Source organism: Dermacentor albipictus, chromosome 3, assembly GCF_038994185.2.
Source record: "Dermacentor albipictus isolate Rhodes 1998 colony chromosome 3, USDA_Dalb.pri_finalv2, whole genome shotgun sequence".
Lineage (NCBI taxonomy): Eukaryota > Metazoa > Arthropoda > Arachnida > Ixodida > Ixodidae > Dermacentor > Dermacentor albipictus.
Window position 1 is genome coordinate 14,464,615 of NC_091823.1, and position 26,975 is coordinate 14,491,589.

The 26,975-nt window shown below is 44.4% G+C and overlaps 1 protein-coding gene across 1 annotated transcript; it reads right to left on the reverse strand.

Annotated features, from left to right (window-relative positions):
• Positions 1–968: 968 nt before the first annotated feature.
• LOC139057126 (DNA-binding protein RFX6-like) lies at positions 969–16,163 on the reverse strand. The gene is made up of 16 exons (XM_070534900.1): positions 15,738–16,163; positions 8,358–8,481; positions 7,966–8,027; positions 7,751–7,828; positions 5,740–5,770; positions 5,577–5,681; positions 5,192–5,269; positions 4,405–4,518; positions 4,000–4,049; positions 3,820–3,914; positions 3,687–3,745; positions 3,470–3,602; positions 2,879–2,970; positions 2,621–2,744; positions 1,479–1,601; positions 969–1,094 (listed from the first exon to the last, which is right to left on the reverse strand). Exons 1-16 carry the CDS (start codon positions 15,830–15,832, stop codon positions 1,033–1,035), a joined length of 1,425 nt encoding a protein of 474 aa, XP_070391001.1. The 5' UTR covers positions 15,833–16,163; the 3' UTR covers positions 969–1,032.
• Positions 16,164–26,975: the final 10,812 nt, after the last annotated feature.

The following is a 26,975-nucleotide window of genomic DNA, read 5'->3' on the forward strand; positions in this document are numbered from 1 at the left end:
TCACGAAACTGTTCGGTGTCACATGAAGATAAGGTCCATTGTGTTGAATTATGGTTTCTTCAGGCTCAGTATTGTACGTACCCAAAGAAAACAATAATGCAGTCACGAAGAAACCTTGTTCTGTCACATAAATTAACTGTCTGCAGTATTGAGCAGCATTTCACATTTGGACAATCAAAGAACGCAAGTACGCCGTAAATGCATTGTGCCCAATTTTGGCTACAGGTGTGGCAGGAATGTATGCCGTTTAATAGGCTAATTATATATAATTAGCCAGTGCAGGACTTGAAGGGTCATGTCCCTGCGCGCAGGGGCATGACGCTTGTCTGACGAAATGTCACGTCGGTAATACGGTCAAACCTCGACTTAACGAAGCCCGTTTTACAAAACTGTAGGTTTAATGACGTGATTTCGATTATTGTATCTAATGCTCTGAAAGCACAGAAAAAGCGAAATGAATTGAATGTCTTGCCTGATTTAACAATGCTTGATGGGGGATACGGGTGAAATATGGATAAACCGTGTGTCATATTAGGTGATGGACGCCACTGGCTCATTCAAAAGGTTTGCAGCTTCCATGCCGAAGCTGGAAACGCACTAAACGAGGTCACTGTGTAAGTGCTTTCGATTTAACGAAATACTCAATTTCACGAAATAATTCTCAGGTCTCATTGACTTTCTTTATTCGAGGCGTAGCTGTAGTTAAATCGTAAAACGTGGCGCAATTAAAAAAAAAAAGAAGCGCTTCAAGTGTAGCAGTGAAGTTTTTTTTTTATTGCTTGTTTCCTTTCTCGTTTTTCTGCTTAGCACGACACCAGGTTTTTGTTCGGTCCTGTACATCCTACTAAATTAGCTTTCATGAGGAACTGCAGTTGTTTACTCGGGCGTCCCGACACTCGGGACACCGGTTTACTCGGGTGTCCCGACACAGGTGTCCGACACAGCGTACGGTAGAGGCATTGTGGACATACATATGCAAATGCCTTTATTTATACCAGCAACACTGCCGAAAAGAACTTGCTGAATACGATTTCAGCATGCACGCTGAAAAATCACAGCTGCGTACGAAGTTGCCATTCTCGTGCGCACAGCATCTGTAGCAGCGGCAAAGATATTGAAAAGTAACATTAAGACCGGCACCTCGAACAAGCCAACTGTGATGCACACTTATGTTAACAGGAATCCGAAGAATGCGTGTAAATATTTAGTCCAAGTACCTAGAGTTTCTGCCTAGAGAATCGTCAGAGAAGCAGCTCGTTCCTGAATAAGGAAAATTGTGTAATCATATGACTAACAGAATGTTTTTGCGAATAAATATAACACCTGCTGGGCATTATCAACGACGAAATGTTACTGTTTTGCGCCTGTATGTTCATCTATCCTGTCGATGCTACTCTGAAGACCATGCGAATGAAAATTTGCCTGTTCTAAACGTTAAGAAATGACTAATGGTGCCGCATCAAGCCGTTCAATCTTACCTGCATCTTTGGTGCATGTTAGCAGCTTCTCCTGCCTTTGGAGTCTGGCTTCTTTGCTAACGGACGTCTCGAACGCGAGTAGCATGTACTCCTCTATCATGACGCGTAACATGTGGACATGACCTGAAAACATAGGCATATTGGAGCGCGGGTAAATCGCGGCACCGACATTTACATTATTATCTACACAAGCTGCAAGGTGACCGCTAGATCAGACATGATTGTCGACTAATAAACACGGCACTGTGTGTGCGTGAAATGCTCAGCGGTAAAAAGATTATTTCATGTGCTGAATATGAGTGTGGTGGTGGTGGTGGTGGGTTGTAGCAAGAAGCTGGTTTAGCCTGGTGATCAAGGCCGGCAAGAGCTCCGCCCAAGCGCCTCTTACAATATCACTGCGGTGTTTCACCACATGTCCATCAAATCAGTCTGTCTTAAGAATGCGATAAGGATACCTTAAGTTTTTTGCGAGCTATATAGTTGATCCTTCGGGGAACATAAGGTATTGCAGGCAGACATAGGGAAGGTCCTTTTTTGTGCATTTTCCAGGAGAGCGTCCCTTTAATCTAGGGATTTCGGGCACGACCACAGAAAGTGTTTAATGTTCAGTGTCTTGTCGCATGCCGCACAGTTTGGAGAATTGATACACCTTGTCATAAATAACCATGCCGCTGTACTAGTAGATCTTGTCCTTATGCGATAGCGAAGTGAGGCTTCCTCTCGACGAAATCCTTTGGTTACGCAGAGCATATGTGATGCAACCCAAAGCGACCCAAAGTGATTTCGAACGTCAGATTTTTTTACTTGATCCATGGAGTCTTGAATTTGGGAGGATGATAGAGCGTTGCGTGTGCAGGAGCACCAGTTTTTCGTTGTCGGCAATACCTGTGTGGGATGGAATCCACTGAAACTTTACTGTGAAACCTTTGTTGCTGAGTTCTTTCACGAGGTCTAGAGACTTGCGCGGGGAACTTGATGGACGGTAGACCGCGGTATAGTTGTACGTTGCAACGCGACCTTTAAGTCCACAAAAAGAACCACATTCTGTGGAGGTATAGCGTGTACATTTACGTAAAAGCAAGATACAACTGGTTGTATTTAACAGTGGAAAAATGCAAGATAATTGAACTTGAACCGCTTACCGAAGCTCTGAGCCCGGGACAGGGTCAAGTGCCTCATGATGGCTGAGAAAAGCAGCATCCAAGAAAGCATGAAATCTCTGTATACAATGCTACGACTATGTGTGGTGCCGCTATATCCTGCATCCTGTTTCAGCATCCAAACCCAGAAGGAAAAAAAAAACACGACTTTATAATGGGAAATGGCACCTGTTAGTAGCGCGAGATTATTCATTACCAGAGTTAGGAGTTACAAACGTGAATGCAGAAGTGCTAACGCACCGTAACAGCGTTGTCGAGAGCCATGTCCATCCATTCTGTCAAGTCTTCAACTGAGGCGTGCTTTTTCAAGAGCGAGAGCAGCTCAGCAACTCCTGCAATATGACAACCTCTAGCCAGCGTTTGACGTAGCCTATACTTACGGGTTAACTGTGGTGTTTCTGTTTAATGCGCAACACAGCCTCTAATTTGAAATCTATGGCGCTGTTCTGCGTGAAGTATATATACGAAAGCGCTGAGCTCGGAATATAAAATGCATAGGTGTAACAAAAGCCCTGTAATAAAATGGAAGCATTTTCTAAAGACATCTAGAGAGTCTAAAGAGTCTACAAGTTAGCATGCAACAGAAACCTTTAGACAAAAGTGTCCTTTCCTTGTCCTTTTTCTTTTCGCGTAGGCTATGCTGATGTTTCGTTGCGCAGCTCAGCTTTGCAGCTGTTCGTAGAGAAGGCGACTTCAAATTTGTGCGCACGTTTCCCACATTTCTTTTTACTGTTGGTATTTTGTCAACACATTACTACGTCCCCACATCCCTCTTTCATGGGTGCAATGAGGTAGGAAATACATTTTCACATAGACCATATAGCATCTTACCTAGCGCTGACGCCGTTCGGCCGTTTTGAAGACAGGCGAAGGCTTCTTCGACGGTTTCATCCATGACAAGCTTGCTCAAATCTTCCAACATGCGCTGGGTGTAGCAGGCGTTCGATAGCACGCTTCGGCATGACTGAAAGGTGAAAAAAAAAAGAGCATTTACATAGTTGCACACAACCCTATTAATTATATTGTCACCGAGAAAGTGACAGTTTACCTGAGCCAGTTTTGTAAACGACATCTCTCGCCTGAAAACTTTGGTCCATTCCTGAAGCACTATTCGTAGAAAAACAGGCACTTTTTAAAGCAGAACAACATATTTGCCATGTGATGACTTCAACGGCATTTACCTTGAATCTTTGTTTGCCGTAATAACGAAGGTGGAATAACATTGCGGAGCCAGTCGGGCAGCTGGCTTATGAAAAGGTTGAGTTCCTGTTGAAAACTAATTTATCAAAGAAAACAAAATTACAACGGCGTTAACCTTCCGTCTGTTTGTTCTTCGCGACGCTAATTCGCAAGGACCATACCTTTGCGGTAGTTCCTGGATCTCTCTGGGTGTCAGAATCTCTTGCATCGCCTGCATTTACCAAAGTAAAAAGCTTTTCGACTTTATTAGAATATTTTTTACTTTTACTAAATTCTCACGTGTTTCAGACGTGTAATTTGTTACATGTCCTTCTTTACTACAGAATAAACCGATATAGATGTCTTGTTAAAAAAAAAACTAGTATTTTGTGCGATGTCTGGTCTTATTTTGTGTCGTTGCGTCTGTTTGAAAGGCGGTTCCTAAACTGGCGCATGAGCTGACGAGAAATTATGCACGCTTACGGGTTGTTCACATGTCAAGGGCTACTGTGTTCGCAATGAAGCATGCTACATTTATTTTTTCAATTCGTTTCTTAGCATTAGTTGAAATGATTCGGAAGGCTTACCACGTAGAGATAGTCGTCCCACACAGAGATAAGGCCACACACAGTGGTGCTATGGAGCAATGGCAAGAACGCTTCCTGAAGGCTGCCCCAGAAGTGAAGTACCATATCTTGAACCTTTAACAGACATGCAAAACCTGAAGCTTACTCACAGCACCATTGCTAACTCTTGTAGAGTCAGACATGTAGTTGGACTGCTACTATGGCAGCAACAACAACAGTTTATGAAAGGAAAGAAAAGAGAAAGAACATGAAAACTTAAAACGGAAGTCTGAAAGGTCTAAAGCACCTTGCGCCTCGAAGAACTGGAGTAGGGGCACAGATAGAGCGCGTGATGCGTGGTTAAAAGTTCGAGCCGACGTTCACAGATGTCTTTTCTTTCTTTAAGGTTTGAAGGTCCTATAATGTAAAACTATGACATGAGTTAAACTGTGCAGCTAAACGTTTCGAAGCCTCTGTAATCGTGATAGGACCGGACGTCTTACAGCCTGCTCTTTTACTTTTGTTTTGTAGTACTTTTGTTACTATAAAGTTATAGGCAGTGCGAGAGGCAGGGCTACTCGCTATCTTCAGCGTCGTAGCACCACGCGTGCTACAAGTGCCCTGCTGAAGGACCTGGCGACAGATCTCGCCACTTGCGAAGTGTGTTGAATACTTGTGAGAAAGCTAGACCACTCGTAAGAGCGTAGAGTGACGGCATTACATTACGGTAACAATTCTTCACTCTAACTGAAACGAGAAACGCACAAATGAACTAGAACTGAGAGAGAAATTGCAACTCTATACTCACTGCTTTGAAGTCAGCTATCAGAATGGCATCAAGAAGGCTGCAACAGTGTGCCCGGTACATTGAAAGAAAGCCCTCCGCCTGAAGCGAGATTGAATACGTATACTATAAGAACAAGATCGTTGTAGGCACCTTTCACGGGAGCAAATGTTCTTTTTAAAGGTGTAACACTATTTCTGAGAAGTATCGTTCAGAGCAATGAAAGTATTATCACTAGATCAGGGAATGACTACATAAAGGATTACGAGGACTTTTTGAAGTAAAATTAAATATCAGGGAAGCTGTAGCTGCCGTATAAAGCGTAGAAACGAGTTGCAAGCACTCCATTGCTCCTAAAGGCAATGCAACGTCAAGCAAGAGCTCTATGCAAGCGTTTGGTTGCTCCTACCTTTATTGAATCGACACAGTCCGTTGCAGTCAAGTCTCGAATGTCCGGAATAAACGTCCATTTCTTGTGGCTTGTGTAAGGCTCTACTTGTTTGAGCTGATCGCCCTGGTACGAAGGAAGGACTTGTTCTGTGCTGTTACCAGGAGGACAATTTTAATCTTACCTCAATGCCCTTGACCTTCTGGCCTGAAAACCTTAAATGAAGGAAGCAGGGTGTCAATAGCGATTTCATGAAAACGGTTATATTTCTGCCAATGCCGTGTACGGGAATACGAAAAAGTCACTACGTGACTTTTCCCGTATTCTCTATGTTTAGGTTCAATCGGCAGTTACAATCATAATAGCATTACATGAGACGATAAGTGAAATGACAGAGTTGTTGTATTCACAACACAACCTATAACTCATGCAAATTAACTAAATTGTAATATCAACAGTTCCAAAGCAACCTTCACCATGTTTCAGCGAAGTTTCTCGTAGAATAAGATACTCGCGACCAAGAACTTTTATCCTAGGCTATCAGATAAAAAATCACCGGCTATTGCGATACTCCCTAATGCGAAACTGGCACGCAGCTCTATACGTGTTTTTATTTCGCGATATATTGAGGCCTCGCACCCACCAAAGCACCGACTGGCAGAGCCGCAACGCGCCGCGCCATATATAGACCGGCCACATACTTACCACTTCCCGGCAACTGCACCTTATGCAACCGTAGTCTTTACCGGGAAAGGCTTGTGGCGAATTCTATGCGCGAAGGCCAGCTTTCTGGTTCGTTTCTTTTTTTTCCCCGCACGGCCGGTAAAGCCGTTGCCGCGGATGCACGGACGTGAGTTCCATTTGGTGGTGCCTCAAAGTGGCTTCCTCTGCTTTCCTCCTCATGGTGTAGTGTTGCACCCTCCTCCTCTGCTAGCCTCCTCGCCCTCTCTCCGCTCTCACCATATTTCATCCGCCGCTGCGCTCCGCGTTCGCTCTCTCATTCTTCGCTGTGCTCGTACGCTCGGTTACGCCGAGGTACGACGCCGAGGCACTCCGGCGCTCAACGCAGGAACGGGCGCCTAAGAGCTGCGCTCTAATAAAACGTACCAGAGAAATTGCTGTGCTAATGGCAAGTGAGAACCAAACCCTGCCGCACTCGTAAACGCTAGCCGTAGTGGAATTTTCAGAAGGCTTAAACTGGGGGCTGCACTTGTAAATTTGTAGATTTGTAAATTGTTGCAGAGAAGGATGACCGAAAGCGACTACCTTCATAATTTGCGTTCATCAGCGCAAGATAGCATTGTGATAAAAAATGATGACCACTTTTGGACCCTCAACCTCTAATGACGCAATCATTAATCACGTTGAACGTAGATGAAGTCACCCCATCCTTTCGGCCTTCGGGCAGCATCCTAATGTGGTACACAAGTACTGGGATGTCTCCGCGCCCCCTGGTCACTCCACATTATCATGATCCCATCCATGACTTGCAGCTGGGCGACCTGGACTGCATCACCCGAAGACCTGCACTAGACTCTGTGGCTGCTCCTGGAGCGCCGTGTCTGCCACATCCATGGGGCGATGGCTCCCGTCGTCAATTCACTACCGCTGAGCGTCACGTCCACAAGGGACGTGGCTCCGACAAGAATCGCCACATGATTAAGTTCTCTTCTGCAGGTTTTCAATAAATTCAACCATCAACGAAAGCAGTTACGAAGATAATATGTATACAAAATTATCAGCAGTAGTAGAACGAGGGATGCATCAGGCTAGAGCCAATGTTTCGAGAAGACGACTTGGTTTTGCACAAGCGTCGGAACGTCACACCCTTTGTCAAATTGTCGGCGACAGCCACCTTTGTTAGACGACTGTTGATATCATTGCAAGTCGTCTGCTTCGTGTGAACTTTTGTCTTCTTTGGATGTATACAAGATATATTTTAAGTAAAGATAGCCGTATTTTAAAAACATTCCCAGAATGAAATATGCCGTTTGTTTTGGTCCATGCACGTTTAACTTTATATCGACCGCGTTGCTCAAATACATAAGATTGTTTCTGAAGTCGTAGTCGTTGGACCCACATTCATCGGGTCATGATTCTGCTGACTCAAACGGGTGCCTGCGTCGCTCTTAGACAAAAGAAAAAAAAAGCGTAAACGCAGGCTCAACGCGGCATTTACTGACTTTGATTCTTACCTTGTAATGTCTTTGCCGCAGTACACTTGATCATAGTAGAAGGACGTCGGTTTTAGGCCTATACCGTAATAGTGATACCTACACGACAGATAGATTTATTTTGTTATTGCGAGTATCCTTCTGCCGAACACGAGAAAAGCAGGAATGTCTAAAGTACTTGTGGCCCCCCCATGTCACGAACCTAAAAAATGCGAACTGCTCTGGAAGAAACTCACCGTGACTGTCCCCTCGTTCCGAGCCTCCTGGTCGTAACGGCCGGGAACTTCTGTCGTATGAGCTGTATAAAAGTGAAATGATGTTGAAATATGTACAAAGGAGACGGAAGAACACGCACTTTATGATGCGATAGCGTTAAGGGCCCCATATCTCAGAAAATCCGGTGTAAGAAGTGTACTACAAGTAACCGTAACACTAGAAGTAAGTAAAGCCGAGATGTTCTAAGGTCGGTGGGTGCCTAAGCAAGCTATAAACACCTTAAGAGATACAAGAACGACGGCAGCGCAAGACCTCACATTGCACTCAACGCAACACCTAGGGATACAGCACGGTTTAAAACTATTGCGAGAAGAGAGACCAGGTGTCATTTTCATCGCTGTCCTTCACTAACCTTCCCGAATGCCGCGGCTCCCATCGGCGGTTTCGCACTCCGGCGGCAGTGGTCCAGGTAATGCTGGTACAAGGTGCATCGCGGAAGGCACACGCCCGGCGATGCAATGTAGTTGGCCGACACCCTGCGTTTGGCGGGTTTTCGATTATTAACGGCTCGAGACCACAAACTTAAACGGTTGCGGGTATCTTATAAAGAAATTACGAGGGTTGTCCGTAAAATAAGGTTCCCAATGATTTTTCACGATGAAAGGGATGCTTATTGGCATTGAATAATACATTTTGAAAAGCTTAGGCTTTCCCCAATTTTTCGGCATAGTCGCCGTTGACATCAACGCATTTTTGCATGCGGTGTACCATCTTCTTTATGCCTGAATCGTAGAACTCTCCCCCCTTCGCCGTGAAGGTAGCTTCAAACCTCTTCTTTCGGCTCCTCTCCGGTTCTGAAATGCTTCCCAACCAGGTGTTTCTTCAATTCAGGGAAGAGATGGGAGTCACTTTTGGGATGGATGCCCGTCTGGGCTGTATAGAGCGAGTGTGTGACAGTATCCCATCCAAATTTGTTGATGAGATCGTTGCATACACGGGCGATATGTAGACGAGCGTTGTCCTGATGGAAACGCACTCCCTTGGTGAGCATGCCTCTCCTCTTGTTTTTAATCGCGCGGCGAAGGTTCTGCAACGTCTCATAGTAACGGTCCGCATTGATTGTATCGGCAGGCATGAATTCACACAACAATAACCCCTTCCTTTCCATAAAGGCGCTCGCCATCACTTTGCCGGCAGAAAGTGTTTGTTTGAACCAGAGTCGGCTTCGGCGACTCTGGATGCTTCCACTGACGGGATTGTTCTTTCCTTTCCGGTTTCGTGTAGCGAACCCAGGCCTCGTCCCCAGTGAAAACAGGGTACAAGAATTCCTCGCCGTGGGTTTCGTAGGCCGGAAGAAATTCGCGGGCCACTTCAACATGTTGCCGTTTGTGGTCTTCCGTAAGCATTCTCGGGACCCATCTTGCACAAAGCTTGGAGTGCCGTAAATGGTCGGTCAAAATTTTTTCAATCCAGGTCTTGCGGACATCAGGGATCATCTTGCTGAGCTCCCGAACCATCACCGTTCGATCTTTCAGCATTGTTTCTTCCACTTTCGCAATCGTTTCGTGCGATATACCGATGGCCGTCCAGAACGCTGTTCGTCATGGACTTCTGTACGTCCATCTTTGAATTCCCTGCACCATTTGCACACGTGTTGTATGCTCATACACTTTTCTCGGCAGTCTTCACACATTTGAAGTAGTAGCTTAGCGCAAATAAAACCACGAACACAAGGAAGACAGACACAAGGAAGACAGATGCAAAATCTGCTCAGAAGACCATGACCACAAGCAGTGCAAGTCACTTCTCCAACCTAAATGTGCGAACTGTGCGGGGAACCATGCCGCCTCCTTCTCAGGCTGCCCACAGAAAAAAGCAGCGGCGCAAATGCGTCGACATGAACTAATTCATGGAAGACACCCGCGACGCAATGAACCCGCGCCAAACCTCGAGATTGTTCATCCAGTGCCAGATCACCCACCTCAGCGGGCACCGGAACCACCACAGCCAAGAGCACCAACAAGATATCCCTCCTCTAGAGAACAACCAACAGTGCAATCAAGAGACCAATCAAGAGGATCACAGTCAAGCGCCCAGTCCTATGCATCAGTACTACGGAAACCCAGAGGACAACAGGCAGAAAGTAATACACAAGAAAGCTCCTGTACTACCACACATTTCTCTCAGCGACCTCACGCATCTACTGCAGAAGTAACACCAGCTAATAGCGAACATACTACAGCATCGGTGACACAACTGATTTTGCCAATGCTTTTCGCAGCTCTTAAGGCAATCCTGTCTGCTTTGCCGGAAGCAAACAACCTACCAGAAGTAAAAGCCTTATTGCCTCTAGAAGCACTATTGTGTCAACAATCCGGGCCGAAACTGCGGCAGGCACTACATGAATAACCGCTACAAAAATGTCTCCATATTTCAGTGGAATGCCAACAGTCTTCGAAGAAAGTGCGCTGACTTTCGTAAACTGCTTGTGCAATACAACTTCCCAATACTTTGCATTCAAGAGGCGGGAATCACTGACGACTTTCGCCTCTCGAATTATGTGATATATAAGACTTCTCGTCAAGGTGCTGTTAGCAGAGTGCTCCTGTGCGTCAGAAAGGACCTACCATCTTATCAAATTCAGTCCAGTGATTCAGACTTCCCGGAATTCATCGCATGTAAAGTATCCTTTGGCAAGCTCTGTATAACAGTGATAAATCTATATCTACAACCTTCAAACCGGATTTCAGTAGAAGCGCTAGTGGATATATTCAAAATAGCTCATTCTAATGTATTTATATGTGGCGACTTCAACGCACACAACATCATCTGGGGCAGTGATCACTGTGATGCACGGGGTAATGTTATTGAATGCGCCATAGATAAATGCAACTTGACTGTTTTAAACGATGGGTCGCCAACATTCCTTCGTGGATATAATTACTCAAGCTGCATAGATGTTACCCTGTGTTCACATGATCTAGTGAATGGTGTGGGATGGACAACAGATATGGAAACGCGCGGAAGTGATCATTTTCCCATTCTTGTTAACCACCCTAGCATGCACTATGATATCAGGCGTTACAGCAGACTAACCAACTGGCAAGCTTTTCGATACCGCCTACCGGATCAAATTAACCAACATGCAACAGTGGAAAAATTTACAGAATTTTTGCAGGATAATATGAACATATGCACAAAGAAGGTCCCCATACCAAAAGACTATGCTGCAGTTGACGGAGAATATGAACACCTAAGAGCCATCCGACGCCGATCCGAAAGAGCTTACCGACGGAGCGGAAGTTTAGAAGCATACAGAAACGCTCAGAAAATACACAATGTAATGCGCAGACGAATGGAAAGCTTAGGCAAACGGCGCTGGCGCGATTTCTGCGGCACGCTGTCTCCTCACACGGCTGTCCCACGAATTTTTCTAGTAATTCGTTCTTTAAGCGGACCTGTAACACAAAGCTTCCCATTTCGTGCTCTCGCTGTAGCCCGGGACACGTGTGAAATAATAGTTGCAGATGAATTTTGTGAGCTAATTTCCAGATCTGCCTTTTCATCACAATGTGCAGAATTTGATATTTCAGTAGAGTTGGCTAAGCGAAAAATTACTGCTTGCTACTGGGCCCAACATCCTCAATTAGATCACACTTTCACATTAAACGAGCTCCAATGTGCAATTGCATCATGTCGCCAAAAGTCCGCTGCTGGGCCGGACGGCATTACGTACAATATGCTAAGAAACCTCGGACCGACAGGTACAAATGCGCTCTTAGACATCTATAATAACTTATGGATAGAGGAAACTGTACCTGACTCTTGGAAAGTCGCTCGAATCATACCAATTTTAAAACCTGGTAAGACGCCCTTGTGCCTTGAATCCTTCCGCGCCGTTAGTTTGACAAGTTGTTTATGCAAAGTAATGGAGAAAATGATTGACGCGCGACTTCAATGGTGGTGTAATGAAACGAAGGTGCTGTCCAACTACTTAGTAGGTTTTAGAAAACATAGATGCACAATGGATGCAATATTAGATATAGTAACCTGTGTGGAGCACGAGCGCGCACGTGGAAACATGACGATAGCAGTATTCCTAGACATCAAGAGGGCATTTGACACCGTTAGTCACGTTCATGTTCTGCTAAGCATGTTGGAACTTGGTCTGTCTGGCAGGTCCTTGCGATGGATTTCTGAATTTTTATCAGGTCGGAAAATATTTGTTCAGACGGGTGAAGGAAAGAGTGCTGAACATATTGTCAAACAGGGAGTACCACAGGGAAGCGTACTCAGCCCCTTCCTTTTTAACTGCGTCATGGCTGATTTAACGCGAAGACTGCCATCACAGTTAAAGTTTTCACTGTATGCAGATGATGTGTGTATTTGGACATCTGGGTCTAAAGCTCAACTACTCCAGATGGCACTGCAAGACGGCATAAATATCATCAACCAATTTTTGAGAGAAAGAGGAATGGTACTATCACATGCAAAGACTGCTGTATTGCCCTTCACTCGGAGGGTGTTAAAAAATTTCACTCTTAATCTGGAAGGACACCCTCTAATGATTGTCACACAGCATCGATTTCTTGGCATAATACTTGATAGGCAGCTATCCTGGGCACCCCACTTAAAAAAACTCGAAAACGAGGTCAATGCCATAGTGACTGTACTTCGCAGACTTGCAGGCACATCATGGGGCGGCTCAGTATCGTCCATGCTGACTGTTTACAATGCATTAATACGACAAAAAATTGCATATTCCGCGCCCATCTTACACGGACTTTCCCACACGTCAGAAGAGAGACTTCAAAGACTTTTAGCTAGAGGACTACGCCTATGTCTAGGAGTTCCACGAGCGACTTCGAGTTCTCTTGTAATAGCTGAGGCTCGCCAATCACCATTTCCAGTTATGCGAACTACAGAAACATGCCGGCATTATTTCCGCCTTCAAACCCAGCATAAAAACCACCCATTGGCTCTAGACATAATGAAACGAGATAGAAGTTATGTTCATATAGAAATTCAAAAAAATCTTCACATATTGCCAGAAAATGAATTTTGGAGCTCAGACATCGAATATCCTCCATGGCTGCTTACAGTTCCAAAAATTGAATTGTCAGTAGAAGGGATATTCAGCAAAAGAGACATGTTCATTCAAGCTGCTCAACAACTAGCACTATACCAGATATATATGCGGTATTCAGGATACACACACGTCTATACAGACGGCTCCAGTACAGCAACCTCTTCAACTTCATCATTCATTATACCGCACCTCAACAAACAAGAATCATTTAGGTTATCTCGTGCGACTTCGTCCACAACGGCTGAACTGTTCGCAATCCTATGTGCGCTAAAATTTATATTGTCAGCAACAGAAGCGCAAAAATGGGTAATTTTCAGCGATTCACAGGCGGCTCTAACATCACTCTGCAGCACAAAGGGGAAAACATTCAGCGACAGTATAATATATGAAACACTTAAATACCTCACAAAGGCAAGCGAAGCAAAACATGCAATAGCATTCCAGTGGATACCAGGGCATTGCAACATTCCTGGCAACACAGCAGCCGATGAAGCAGCACGACAAGCGCACCTGAAAGATGATACGGCTCCACTCCCAATATCAAAGAATGAATTACGCTGCATTATAAGGACAACGTCTTTCAACATGTCTAGGAACACTTGGTTTGACCAGAATTCTAAGAGCTCTGACTTATATCGTATTGATCCATTTATTGAATTCAAATTTTCATTGTCATTAGATAGAACTTTGGAAACGCTTATTCATCGATTAAGGCTAGGCACTGCCTACACAAAGCATTTCTTACACAGAATTGGCCGAGCGGAAACCCCCGAATGTGATTGCGGATTTGTAGATGAAGATATATATCACCTCCTTCTAGATTGCCCACATCACGATACACCAAGATGCCGACTTAAATCAGCGCTAAGTAAATTAGACCGCAGACCTTTCAGTTTAAAAAAAACTTTTGGGCCCTTGGCCAACAACGGCCTTGCAGAAGAGCGCTTTAAAAGCACTAAAGACTTTCTTTGAAGACAGCGGCATCGCTGGACGCTATTAGTGCTTTCATTGTTCTGTTCATTTCAATGTGACTCTATATATCCATCTGTTTGGGAATTATGTTATGTTGACTACTTTGTTGTGACTGTATGTGCTAATATATTTATTATTAGGCAAGTGTTATTAGGCAACAGTATCGTTTGTACTTTTGAGACTTTCGACTTTGTTGTGACTGTATGTGTTAATATATTTATTATTAGGCAAGTGTTATTAGGCAACAGTATCGTTTGTACTTTTGAGACTTTCGACTACATAAGTGTGGAGATATTTGCCATGTATATTGTATGTACCCGCTGACCCGCTGACTAGAAAATGTGTTATTAGGCGACAGTATCGTTTCTACTTTTGAGACTTTCGACTACATAGGTGTGGAGACATTTGCCATAGTCTTTCTGTGGAAACGTTGCTTTATAAGTCCTGGTGCTTGTGTGAAATGATTATTTGATATGTAACCGTGAACCCTGAATGATGTATGACGGAACCACCCAAGAGATAAGGAGTAGCCGGCACCTTAAATTGCGCGCCAACATCTCCTTATATCATATCAATAAAAAAAAAAAGACAGACAAGGACAAGCGCTACTCACAACTGTTTAATGGAAAGGAAGGATGGTACATATATATATATATATATATATATATATATATATATATATATATATATATATATATATCCTCTTGTCACGCATGCGCCTACCAAGCAGAAGTGAAGCCTGAACATGCACATCAAAGGCGATATATATATATATATATATATATATATATATATATATATATATATATATATATATATATATATATATATATATATATATATATATATATATATATATATATGCACATACAAGAGGATATATATATATATATGTACCATCCTTCCTTTCCATTAAACAGTTGTGAGTAGCGCTTGTCCTTGTCTGTCTTCCTTGTGTTCGTGGTTTTATTTGCGCTAAGCTACTACTTCAAATATGGACGACCAACTAGCCCAACAGTCAACTCTACTAGTCTTCACACAGTTGGGAATGAATACTCACCGACGCAGTGCTTTTTTTTTTTTGCACACAAAAAGCGAATCACAGTGCGTAATTGGCACCTGGCGGGAGAAGCGAGTGGGAGCTCCATGCGTCTTTAACGGCTGAGCATCGCAGACAGCTTGCCGGGGCGGGGACTGGGAGAGGGGGAGGCAAGCTACACGCCAGTATAGCCGGATCCCGCGTAACAGCGTTCCTCGAGGCTACAGCTCCTTGGGAACTTCCTTTTACGGACAACCCACGCATGTTGCTGTCCCATATCTCGAATGATTCACAAAGCTATCAGCCGAATGCGGAGTTTTCAATTCCGGTTTCTAGACAGAATAAGGGGAATTTTTACACAGTTTTAAAATGATACAAGGTATAAATATACATGTATATTATAGGGCCCAGCGCTGATGACAATTTCACAGAAAACGTGTTGGTATTAACACCACAGATTACCACACGAACTATGCCGCGTTTGTAGAGACATCTACGGATGCCTCCAGCTTATAAATGTTATCAAGGTTGCTTGGTTTCAAGAGTCTTTTTCAGGCACCAGAAGAATAAGGCGCATAGTGTGAAATGAGACCCTATAGTTTTACTTGGAGGTAACCGTGAGCGTTCACGCACTAAAGGCCAGCGTGTACACACATACACACGCACAAGCGGGGAATAGACGCAGTACTTACCATTCTAACGTGTCCCTATTGCGGTGGTCGCTTTCCACGACTTTACGCTTCCTCGATGACTTCTGCTTCATTGCGTGTACTTGGACAACGTTCATTGTTCACATCGAAAACATTAACGGACGTGGCTTCAATTATTACGCGAAAGGCGGCGGCGTTGGCTTGTCATCGATGATCGAAGACGTTTGCAGGGGCCGATTGTCCTTACAGAGGAGAAGCTTGCGTTAGAGTGGTAGGGGCGATCCTTAAGCACGAGCGATCGCCTTTGATGTCCGCTGAGAAACATCTGTTGCTTCCGGCGGCTGCTCCCTTTGATGCTTTGCCGCTCCACAGATAACGTTATCTCATCTTGCCATAGCGGTCCATTAAAAAGAACAACGAGGCGTGCTTTCCGCGCAGACCGCGTGAAAGCCGGTGCGTCAGCTCGCAAACGACCGCGCGTATAGGTGCGCCAGAAATACGCCGATGCATGTTCGTCAGTGGTTCCACCCGGACGTTGGAAAATAGGCCGCGTCGATGTCATCTTAGTAAGTTCCCAAGCCTCGAGCCTAATACATTGAGAGACAGTGGATTTGCGAAAATGTGGAATTCCTTCGACGCTTAGGCACATAGCCCCAAATTCAGAGTTTCAGTGTGTATCCTTAGTGAACACACTGAACCAATAAGTTACAAGCGTCATACCTTTACACCGCAGAATTCACATATGCCGAGGAATCCGTGCCTGTAAACATATGTTACTTAGTGTATATGGCATCACTACACGCTATGGAATGAGTGAACGTTGCGTGCGATATGGGAAATGTGTTTGCAGTGATTCTATGGACAGCCGCCCGAGTATCTGACTATAGTATATGGGAGTCTGCCGACCTTTGTAAAATGCGGCAACAGTGAAAACCAAAAGCAATGCACATACTTTACGAACACGATTGGCTGTACCCTGCATGCAACGTGTCGATTGTGGGAAAAGAGAGATGCATATGAAAAAGGAAAGACAGTGAGAATCAAAGTCGCGCACGGTTGGCTACGCTAGGGAGAACAGAAAAACAGAAAAGGAGAGTAAGGGACTCAGTTTACAATTTATACCGGTGTCACACGTACACTTCTGATCGCGATCGGGGCCAATCCGGATTAAGAGGAAGCTTTAGCTCGGGTGCTCCTTTCTAAATACATGTAAAAGAAGAATTCGTTTTTCTCAGCAACCACTGCACCAAATTTAAGAAAGTTTGTGGTATTTTAAAGAAAACTTAAAATCTAGTGACTGTTGGTTTCCAATATCTCATTTAGATAGTGATTTTTTATTAAAATTGGCAAGAACTGAAAATTTTCAGAAAATGAAACTATCAAGTTTACAATTCCGTAACTCAGCAAGGAAAAAGGATATCACAATTCTGTGAATTGCATGTGATAGTACATCTAAAGCGGACAAAAATTGATATGTTACACATAAATCTAAAAAAAATGGTAATATGGAAATACACCTTCTGCAGAACCTTTGTACACAACGTAACGAATTCACGTAATATAGAAATTGACATATCGAATGCCAATCGAATGTCATCATATATAATGACATATTGAATATCGAAGCAGAGGCTCAGGCCAGCCTGTCTGTGTTGAAGAGTGCGGTATAAATCACGCGCTGCGTTTAGTAAAGAAGCACTGTAACTCGTCTCCATAGCAACCGTACACGCGAAGCCCTCGTTGCTCACGGCCTCCGAATTGTGCGATAAGCATTTTTAGCCTGTGTGAATTTTCCGGTTTCCTTTATTTTTATCTCTTCTTTTTTCTTTTTATTCCCTTTACCCCTTTCCCCAGCCCAGGGTAGCCAGCCCGTTTCTTACACTGGCTAACCTCCCTGTCTTTCCTTCCCTTTGTCTCCTCCTCTCCTTTAGCCTGGGCCTTTCTTGAAGCGCATTTTCTTCGTGAGACAAAGTGAGTTTGGAGTGTGGTGTGCGAGCTTGAAAAATGTGTTTTGGGTCTTTGAGCTGCAAGTGCCAGTGTTAGCCAGCTACGCAGGCTCCCACACGATCACTTCGCGGGTCCTCGTAGTCTTCAAAGAGCCGCGGAGAAACACAGGGGCGTGTCTACTTCATCAAAACTGTGACAGAAGTTTCGTAGGTTTCGTTCTGATACGCGCCAGCTGCGCGCATTACCGGCGGTCGTCGCGATGCAAGTTCGAAGCTCGCGCCCACCCGCTCCGGCGAGCTGACTGCAGACGCGAAAGGAGTTGGCACGCCGAGATGGCTGCACTTCCGGCTTCCAAAACGTGGCGTCCAGGTATCTCCTATTTTGTTTCTTTCCGTCATGTATACCGCATTTCTATTCCTTTTTCTTTTCCGGACAGATTAGTTTTAAGGTAGATTTCTGGAAAAGGCAGAAATTATCTGCATGATAAACCGCAAACTTCGATGATCTATTGAAAAATGTTCAGTAATTAACTTTATAAATGTTCAATGTTGGGCACGTTTCGATTGCGCAAATAAGGCAGAGTAGTTATACAGTCATGTGCACTTTGAAGAAATACAGACTATAGTACCAGCCTATACATCCGTCCACAAAATCTGATAAAGTACATATTCTAACGTTGCAATTAATATCGTCGCGAAGTGAAAAAGAAAGTTAAATAAAGAAACAAAAGGCTTTTGGAAAACTAATAACTGCAACATCGATGTATTTCGCCACAGACATTGAGGTCGTATATTTTTCTCGAAACTAGTGAAGGTAGTCCACTAGGAAAATGAAGGTGACTTCATTACTGCTTGGATTCAATTCCGCAATTGGGCCATGCCACCTGTATTGAATGAAAAAACAATTCAATTTAATTTAATTTTAAACAACAATTGGTGTAACTTTAATAATGCCACACAGTGATTTTTCGTACAGGTAAGGCAGGCCTCTTCAGTTAACTAACAAGCGGAATTCTTTCGCGCGGTCCGAGCTACTTTTAAACATATCTTCAAACTCAAAAAAGCCGGTAGGTATACATGGAAAGGGAAGCTGAACAAAGAAGGCCGAGATGGTCGGCCGCTTATGCGGAAGACAGACAGAGAAGGGAGGAAGGAAAGGTGAGGAGCTTGACTAGAATTTGTCCCGTCTGCTTCACTGATGCGAAGAGTCGATTGTCATATGCGAGTTGATCATACTTAAGTTTTACGGAAATTTTAACATCGCCTGTTGCAGATAACACAATTCTAGTCCTTCAGCTGGATTATTCAGTGAGGCGGACATTACTTGCATGACAAATCGAAACACCGATTCAAATAATTTTTAAGAAGTAACTAATTAACTTCATAATTAATTACTTTACGGCACATATTGCACTTCCCGATCTGCAGGCGGCGAGTTTGCCAGTCATATCTAATTGGAATGAATTTCTAGAATGACACCAGTTTGAAAAAGTTTGCCATCAAACTCGCCGTAACAAAGCGCTGTTCCACGTACTTTTTCAACAAAACGCCCTTTTATGTATTGAGACACAAAGTAATTGGAACGCCTACGTATTTCGTCCTACACTTTGGGGAAATAATACCTCGAAACTGGCGTCACCCTGGAGATTCATTTCAAGTGGATACATCTTGCAATCTTACCGGCTACAATTCGTAAATTTAAATATATGCCATAAAGTAAATAATTAAGAAGTTAATTAGTGAATTTCGGGTGTTTCATTGAACATGCGTTTCGACTTATCGTGCAGGTAATGTCCCCTCTTCGAATAAACGAGCTCATAGACAAACATTAAGGTATGTGCGAATGTAATCTTTAAAAACGCCATAAAACTTAAAAATGATAAACCTGTATACAGAGTGCCCCAGCTAACTTTAGCCAGAGGTTAAAAATATGCGGATGCACTCTAATAGGACGCGACCAAATACATGTTGATAACTACTGTGTGGAGTAAGTCACACTACCTTTGTTTCTATTCTGCCTAATTGCATAATTAGACAAGATTAATTAACCAACTTAGGAAGCAACGAAGCTAGGCTAAAAATTCCAATTAGTGGTAGAGCGCTTTGAAAAACGTCCGATTACATAGTTTTTAACTTTCTATCTATTAGGCATTAGTGTCTTCCCACTTACTGCAGATGCCCGTGAAAAAAAAAAAAACAATAACCCACGGGACATGCCCGTTTGCGTGCCGTGATTTCAGCGTCCCTAAACGCCCCGCGAACGAACGAACATAGCATTTAGCCGGGCTTGCTGCCGCTGCGCCTGCTTATCGCTATCATGAACTGCCACGATGGAAGCACATTGGGGGCGTAAATCGCACAGCCAACGCCTGCGTCACTACCCTGTCGCCTTTTAAGCGGCATCACACCCTGCTAGATGCTATGTTCGTTTGTATGAGAAACGTTTGGGAGCACTTGGAGCGCAGAAGCAGCAGCAGCAGCTGTTTCGTGGCTATTGTTCTACAAGGTTTCCGACAGGATGTGCTGCGTCACTGCTCACATAGTCGTTCTGAGCTTGTCCCTCCTTATCGCGACTTCAGATTTTTATTCTCTGTGGATCGGCTTCTCTGTCTGGCACAATCTTAGAGGCAACTTCTCCACACGCATTGACAGCTACGAGGTAAAAACAACTTCCGAAGCACATATCGCCACGTTGTATGCAGTGAAGACATCCTCACCTGCATACGAGAATGAATGCTGCAGAACTTGAAGTACCAGCGCTGTTAACACAACCTTACTTGAAATCAAACAGGTAAAATTACTGCGCGATGCGATTTTATATAGTTCCACGTATTCGTAACTTGCTTGTTTCGGCTGAGGTGCGTTGTTAGAAACTGTATTCGAACCCTTACAAATACCCCTGAACGAACAGCTATCCCGTGAGCATGCTATCCTCCGTTGTAATTACATAAAGTCACTGCGGCGTCATAGGGAACGAACACGCCGATAACGCTGCTCGGTTGGTTCTTATACGCGACGAAAAGGAGCCGATACCATTATCAAGGACAGATGCCGCTAGAAAACTTCGAATGCTCCGCCGTGATATCACGTTCTCCTTGTCGAATGCAGGAAGTTTTCAAAACAACCGGCTGCACAACCTAGACTCTTCTCTACGCCTTTGCATTCCAGCTGCACTCTGCCGTCGAATATGGCTAGGGGTGGCGTTCACCAAGTCTTTTGCTTTCCGAATCGGACGGTCCGACGACGCCTCGTGTGATGACTGTGGTGACGAGGAGACTCTTCAACACCTTATCTGTGACTGTCCTCGCTATAATTTACAGCGACGATCGCTCGCTATCGCGATAGCGCGCGTTGACCGAAGACCTCTAACAGAGGAACTTACTTTAAGATGCCGCCATCACAAGCCATAGTAGCAGAGGGCGACGAGGGCACTGTTGCAGTTTTTAAGGGCAACAGAATTGAACAAGCGGCTGTAGCTTGAACAGATGTTTATAGTGCTGCAAGTGCTACTGTGCTGTTCGGTGACAGTATGCGGTGACAGTGACCGACTGTGATTGCATGTCTATGCTCCTTTCTTTCTTTATCTCTACTTTCTTATCACTTTACCTCCCCCTCCCCTCTTTCCCCTGCGTAGGGAAGCAAACCGGGTCTTCCCCTCAGGTTAACCCCCCTGCCTTTCCCCTTTCCTCTGCTTCTCTCTCTCTCTCTTCCATAAAGTAAGAAGGACGGGAAGATGAGCAATTCATTGCCTGCTACCACGGGCGTGGGACGAAATACGAAAACACCGAAGAATGAGCGCCAATTGCCAGCAGCACCTCTTCTGTTCTCCCCAAGCGTCGGGTAGCAAACAGGATCTTCCTTTCTGGTTTACTTCCCTGCATTTCCCCTTCTCTTCTCTCTCTTTCTGTTTTCGTAATTCACTCTGAATGCACACTAAATTGCACTAATATATCACATATATTTGTCCTAATTATACTCCATCCCAATCGTCCGTATGTCTGTGCGGATGACTTAAAGAAAATACAATTTCTTGAAATTTCACACAGCATCTGTTCGATCTCAGGATAGAAGTACGTTTTACTCGTAGGACGAGCCATGCTAATACCGAAGTACCACACGCACACCAGACACTGGAAATTCGAAGACTTATGGCGCCGTATTGGTAACCTTAGTTGGGGGCGAAATGCGAAAACACCCGTGGTGCTTAGATTTAGGTGCACGCTAAAGAACCCCAGGTGGTCGACGTATCCAGAGTCCTCCACTACGGCGTGCCTAATAATCAGAAAGTGGTTTTGGCTCGTAAAACCCGATATTTAAAAAGAAATGGTAATCTTAGAATACATGTATTTGAATATGTATTGAGGTTATACATGAACATTTGCTAGGTGGCGACACGTTGATTTTCGCGCTGCCCGCCGAGGCAGACCGAGCTCTCTGCACTACGCGAACACGGAGGTGATATCACTCAGTCTTACTTAACAGTATTTCTTAGATATTTAAAATTGACAAGCATAGCGCCGCTGAGGCTTGGAGATGTCTCCCCAAGAGCGCACTGATGATCGCGTGCGCACACCAGCCAATCTCAGAGGCCATGCTCTAAAAGGAGTATTTGCCGTGCTTTCCCACAGAGCGCGCCACATGTTCAGAGCCCTTTGACCGCGTTAACTGAAGCGGGAAAAAATAATGCTCTCAAAAATAAAGATTTTATCCATAAGTTTAGGCTGAAGAATACGCGCTCATTTCAGAGAGAGTAAATCTGAAAACTGAGGGCATCCTGAGAGCCGAATTTCAGAATTGAATCGAGGATGAATATTCGAGAAACGCGACCTTCCAATATCTATAGAATGGCCCATACCGAGCCCATGCCCATACCGAGCCCGCTTGGTTAAAAAAAAAAAAAGGCTTTTGTTCTAGGCGTACACGAATAGCAATATTTACGAATCAAATTGAACTCAAATATTCGAGAAAACAGTCCTTCGAATATCGACTATTCGGAATTTCTAAACTGAGTGAAATATAGAAGTGCCGCAGAATCTGTTAGGCAATGTAAGTTTTTTATGTCTAATCTTCTATATCCAAAGGCGTTACTTACTGAATGACAGGTCAGCTGAGAAGCTCGGAAATGTAAGGCGAAAAATAATGACATGACATGATGACAGTGACAGTAATGAAGCAATATAAAGGTCAGCAGTTCACCAGCGAGAGAAAGAGAAAAAAAGAAAGGGAAAGACAGGAATGTTAACGAGAACGAAAAAAAAAACCGTTTGCTGCGGTATGCTGGGGAAAGTTAGAGGTGGAACGCCCACAAGAAAATAGAGAGAAATACAGCACGGGCACACGATCACAGCTGATCACTATCACCGCAGGCAATCACAGATCATGGTTCAATCCCAGCGCAGCCAACATCAATTGGGGCTACAACCACTTGTGCAGGTCCGTTGTCCCTAAAAAACTGTACCAGTGCCTTCGGTGCCCTCAGCTGCGATGGCTTATGTGGTCAGCTCTCGAAAATGATTTGCTCTGATCAAAGCGAGCTAGGCAACAGCGAGTGGTGGACTCTGTGCATTGTAGATGTAGGCATGGGGCTATAGTTGATGGCGCTAAGTATACGTACTACGTATACGTATACTACGTACGTATACGTATACTACGTACGTATACGTATAAGCGGCCTTGTATACGTACTACGTACACCAGCATGGCCCACGCACATTGACCCTAGCCTGCCTGCCTGCCTGCCTATCTATCTATCTATCTATCTATCTATCTATCTATCTATCTATCTATCTATCTATCTATCTATCTATCTATCTATCTATCTATCTATCTATCTATCTATCTATCTATCTATCTATCTATCTATCCGTCCGTCCGTCCGTCCGTCCGTCCGTCCGTCCGTCCCTCCGTCCATCCTCGATTCGTACACGAAATTTAGAAAATTCGCGCACCCCTACTCTTTATATAATTTGATACATACGATGCACTTCAGGGTGGGACGTCCGATCAAATGTGAAGCTTGTAAATGAGAAACAACTGAAAGGTGACTGTAGCTTTTCCACTAAGGACTGAATCCGAGTTAGTTGGCGAGGAAACATCTTTGAACAAAACAGCGCAAACGAGGAGACACAGCAATAGGCAACCAAACACACACAGCGCTCTGTGTGCCTGTTTGCCATCCGGGCTGTCCCGCATTTTGCCCTGTTTTGCTCAAAGCTGCTATCTTCCCCACCATCACAGTGGCAGTAATCAAACACAGGAACATCTTGTCAGCAGCACTGCCGGATCCAGAGGGAGGCGCCCGGCGGCAGATGAATCATGCAACATTACACCGTTAGCGATGATGGGGTCTTCGAACTGCAGATAACATTGCCACCCTGCATTTTGTTCTCTCTAGGCCGCAGCCAGTTTCTGGCAGCTGCTCCTGTAGTTAGAGGCGATTTCGCCGAAGCAGGTTTCATGAATTAATTTCGTTCATGAGAGCACGCCACATACAGTACCCCGGTGTTTTTGGAAGCGTTGACGGGTACGGCGGAGGTCCGTGCGCAGGAGAACGTTCGTTCTGAGGAATAACAAGTGACCAGGTGACGTCAGTGCTGTCTGCTAGTGTCCGGCACATTTCATTGCAGGTCACTATTTGCCATACGTAAAAATACATCTGCTCAAAGGCTTTACAGTGGCTGATTTGTAGCGACAGACGAACGTCTATGCTCTGGCGCATTCGCTGTTCTCTTTCTTAATTTTGGCGCGCAAGTTCCGCTTTCAACCCCCCCCCCCCCCTTCCCTTCTACAAACATCGTGCAAGTTCAACGGCGCTCACGGGTCGGTCGCTGCACCTGCTCCACGTGGGCGTCTCCGGGGCAGAGATAAGACGATGGCAAAGATGGACTTAAATTTAGCTGCGATATTGGGAAAATAGATGATACCGTGCAATCATCTATAGAGGAGCCCCGCCGTTTCCCCACGCAAGCTGCAATACGTGCATTACTCCAAGCGCAACATAGGCGGGAAACCGACTGTCAAGTAACCAGACGGTGCACTTTCTCAGTGCGCTGCAGGCACAACGATGTGGCTTGAATAACGATGCTCGTCTTGGAAAAGAAAGCGCGCATCCGAGGACGTAAACACGGAATACAGATGACTAGCGCATGCGGGTGGGTCTTTCGCGCGGTTTAAACCGGTCGACCTTACACCAGCGGTCGCTGCTAGCTGTGGCAGAACGACGGTCAGTCTTAGCTCTTTTTGTCTTGCCTCCTTACTGTCGCATCGTGCGTGCTCCTTTAACGTCAGCAATATACAGTTTTAGCATTTGCGGCCACTTCAGCGCACGTAGGCAATCAAGGCCGCGGCCCGCCTATACGCAAGTCACCGAGGAGGCTACTTATAGCATAGACTTTTCCGCACCGCCAACGCATGGCCACCACGCCGTGGCGTCACCTAGTAGATGAGGACGCAAGCCCATTCGCGGCATTAATGGAGTATTTTGTTAGGCCTAGCAACCTTAAAAGGGACAGCTATCGCAACAATAAAGAAAATACATCGTTACGCCTTGTCTCTCAAAGTGAGATATCCTAAGACAAAGCTAAAATTTGAGTTGAGTCACCCTGTTTATTTGCACACTTCCTCCTGTTTTCATTGTAACTGTGTACCAGTAAAATATGCGCATTCGGTCAAATATCTTGGCCTGATCTTCGACAGTGATCTCTCTTGGAACTCACACTTTTCTTTTGTTTGCCAAAGATTTTGTGCTGTATCTTGCGTCCTGTATAATATTAGATATTTTGTGCCTTTTTCTGTCCGTAAATGTGTTACACACGCTCTAGCCTATAGTGTGCTTAGATACGGAATCACTGCTTACGTTCACTGCACGGTTCGCTGGCAGCGCAGGGTGAATTCGCTTCTGCGTTTACTTTTAAAAAATATTGCCTACGACCTGTCCATTGGTAATAACATTGATAATTTAGAAGATTAAAGCTTACAAGTTTTAACGCTTTGTTAACAGAAACTATTGTGCTTAAAGATTTCTGTTACAGTCAGTTCACCATTCCATATGTTCCTGCACGTGATTTAAGACCAAAATACCGTTGCCGCATTCCTTGCTCCTCAACCCGGTACGGAAAGCGCATACGTCAATACTATGCACCTGCCTGTTTCAATAGTATGCCACCTAGTGTATTCCGCATGAGAACAAAATACACCCTGAAAAAAATTTTGCGGTATACCTCCGCTTTGCTTCCTGCCCCATAATTATTTCTTTTTTTCTAGAGTTCTTTTTTTGGGGGGGGGGGGGGAAGGGGGGTTGTCAAGAGCACACCGCAGCCGATCTGACCTCTCGCTCTCTCTTTCTGTATGTATACAGACACATATACTGTGAGCGCAATAATCGCTTCGGATCTTCCTCATATGTACATATCAACATAGTAGCCGCGGCTTCTTTGACGTCGTCGTGCGGAATATTCGAGAATACAAAGTTACACACACACACACACACACACACACACACACACACACACACACACACACACACACACACACACACACACACACACACACACGCATATATATATATATATATATATATATATATATATATATATATATATATATATGTAACAGACAGGGACCTATTTATCAATCACACATGGTGAACCATGGCCACCCGAAAATTTATTTGAATTTGCACTGAATCTGAATTTCCTACAAAGAATTCGAAAACTTCAACAAAGAATTGTACTTGCTGTTTAAGTCTACAGCATAAATGTATCGCTAGGTTAGGTAACAATATTGTCGAGGCTATACGCAACGACGTACAATCAACATAATTTACGTACAATATTCATACACACACACAAAAGAAAATATTGACTCGCCAGACTGGTCCTGCGGCAATGGATGCGCAGCGAATCTGTTGAAAACCGGCACTACAACTACTGGTGGGGGCATGCATTACTTTATTGCTTTACAACTACCCCCCCCCCCCCCCCCCCCCCGCCTATCAATTTCCGCTAGAACTTATATCTCTTGAGTTCACAGTTCTTCCTGGGCAACGGGATAAATGCTTTGCTCGCAAAACACATTCATAAAGCTCCGGATAGCTTACATGCGTAATTTACTACAAATGGCATAATTAGCCCCCTATTTTTGAAGTTTACCTACATAGTGCCTATAACGCGCCCTTTGTTTTCGTCAAATATGAACAAAACGTCTTGTTTAGTTCACTGAGGACATCGCTGAAAGTAAGACGGAACGTGTTATAGCGCCCGAAAATAGCTAAAGAAAGAACAACGGCTCATTAATTATGTTCAACGTTTATAACCTGACCAGGAACATAAAAATT

Coding starts and splice junctions, on each gene's coding strand:
- LOC139057126 (XM_070534900.1), bottom strand. CDS start 15,832: ATGAACGTTGTCCAAGTACACGCAATGAAGCAGAAGTCATCGAGGAAG. Junction 5,270..5,576: donor ACTGTGTCGATTCAATAAAG/GTAGGAGCAACC, acceptor ATCTCGCTTCAG/GCGGAGGGCTTTCTTTCAAT. Junction 3,915..3,999: donor ATCCAGGAACTACCGCAAAG/GTATGGTCCTTG, acceptor TTGATAAATTAG/TTTTCAACAGGAACTCAACC.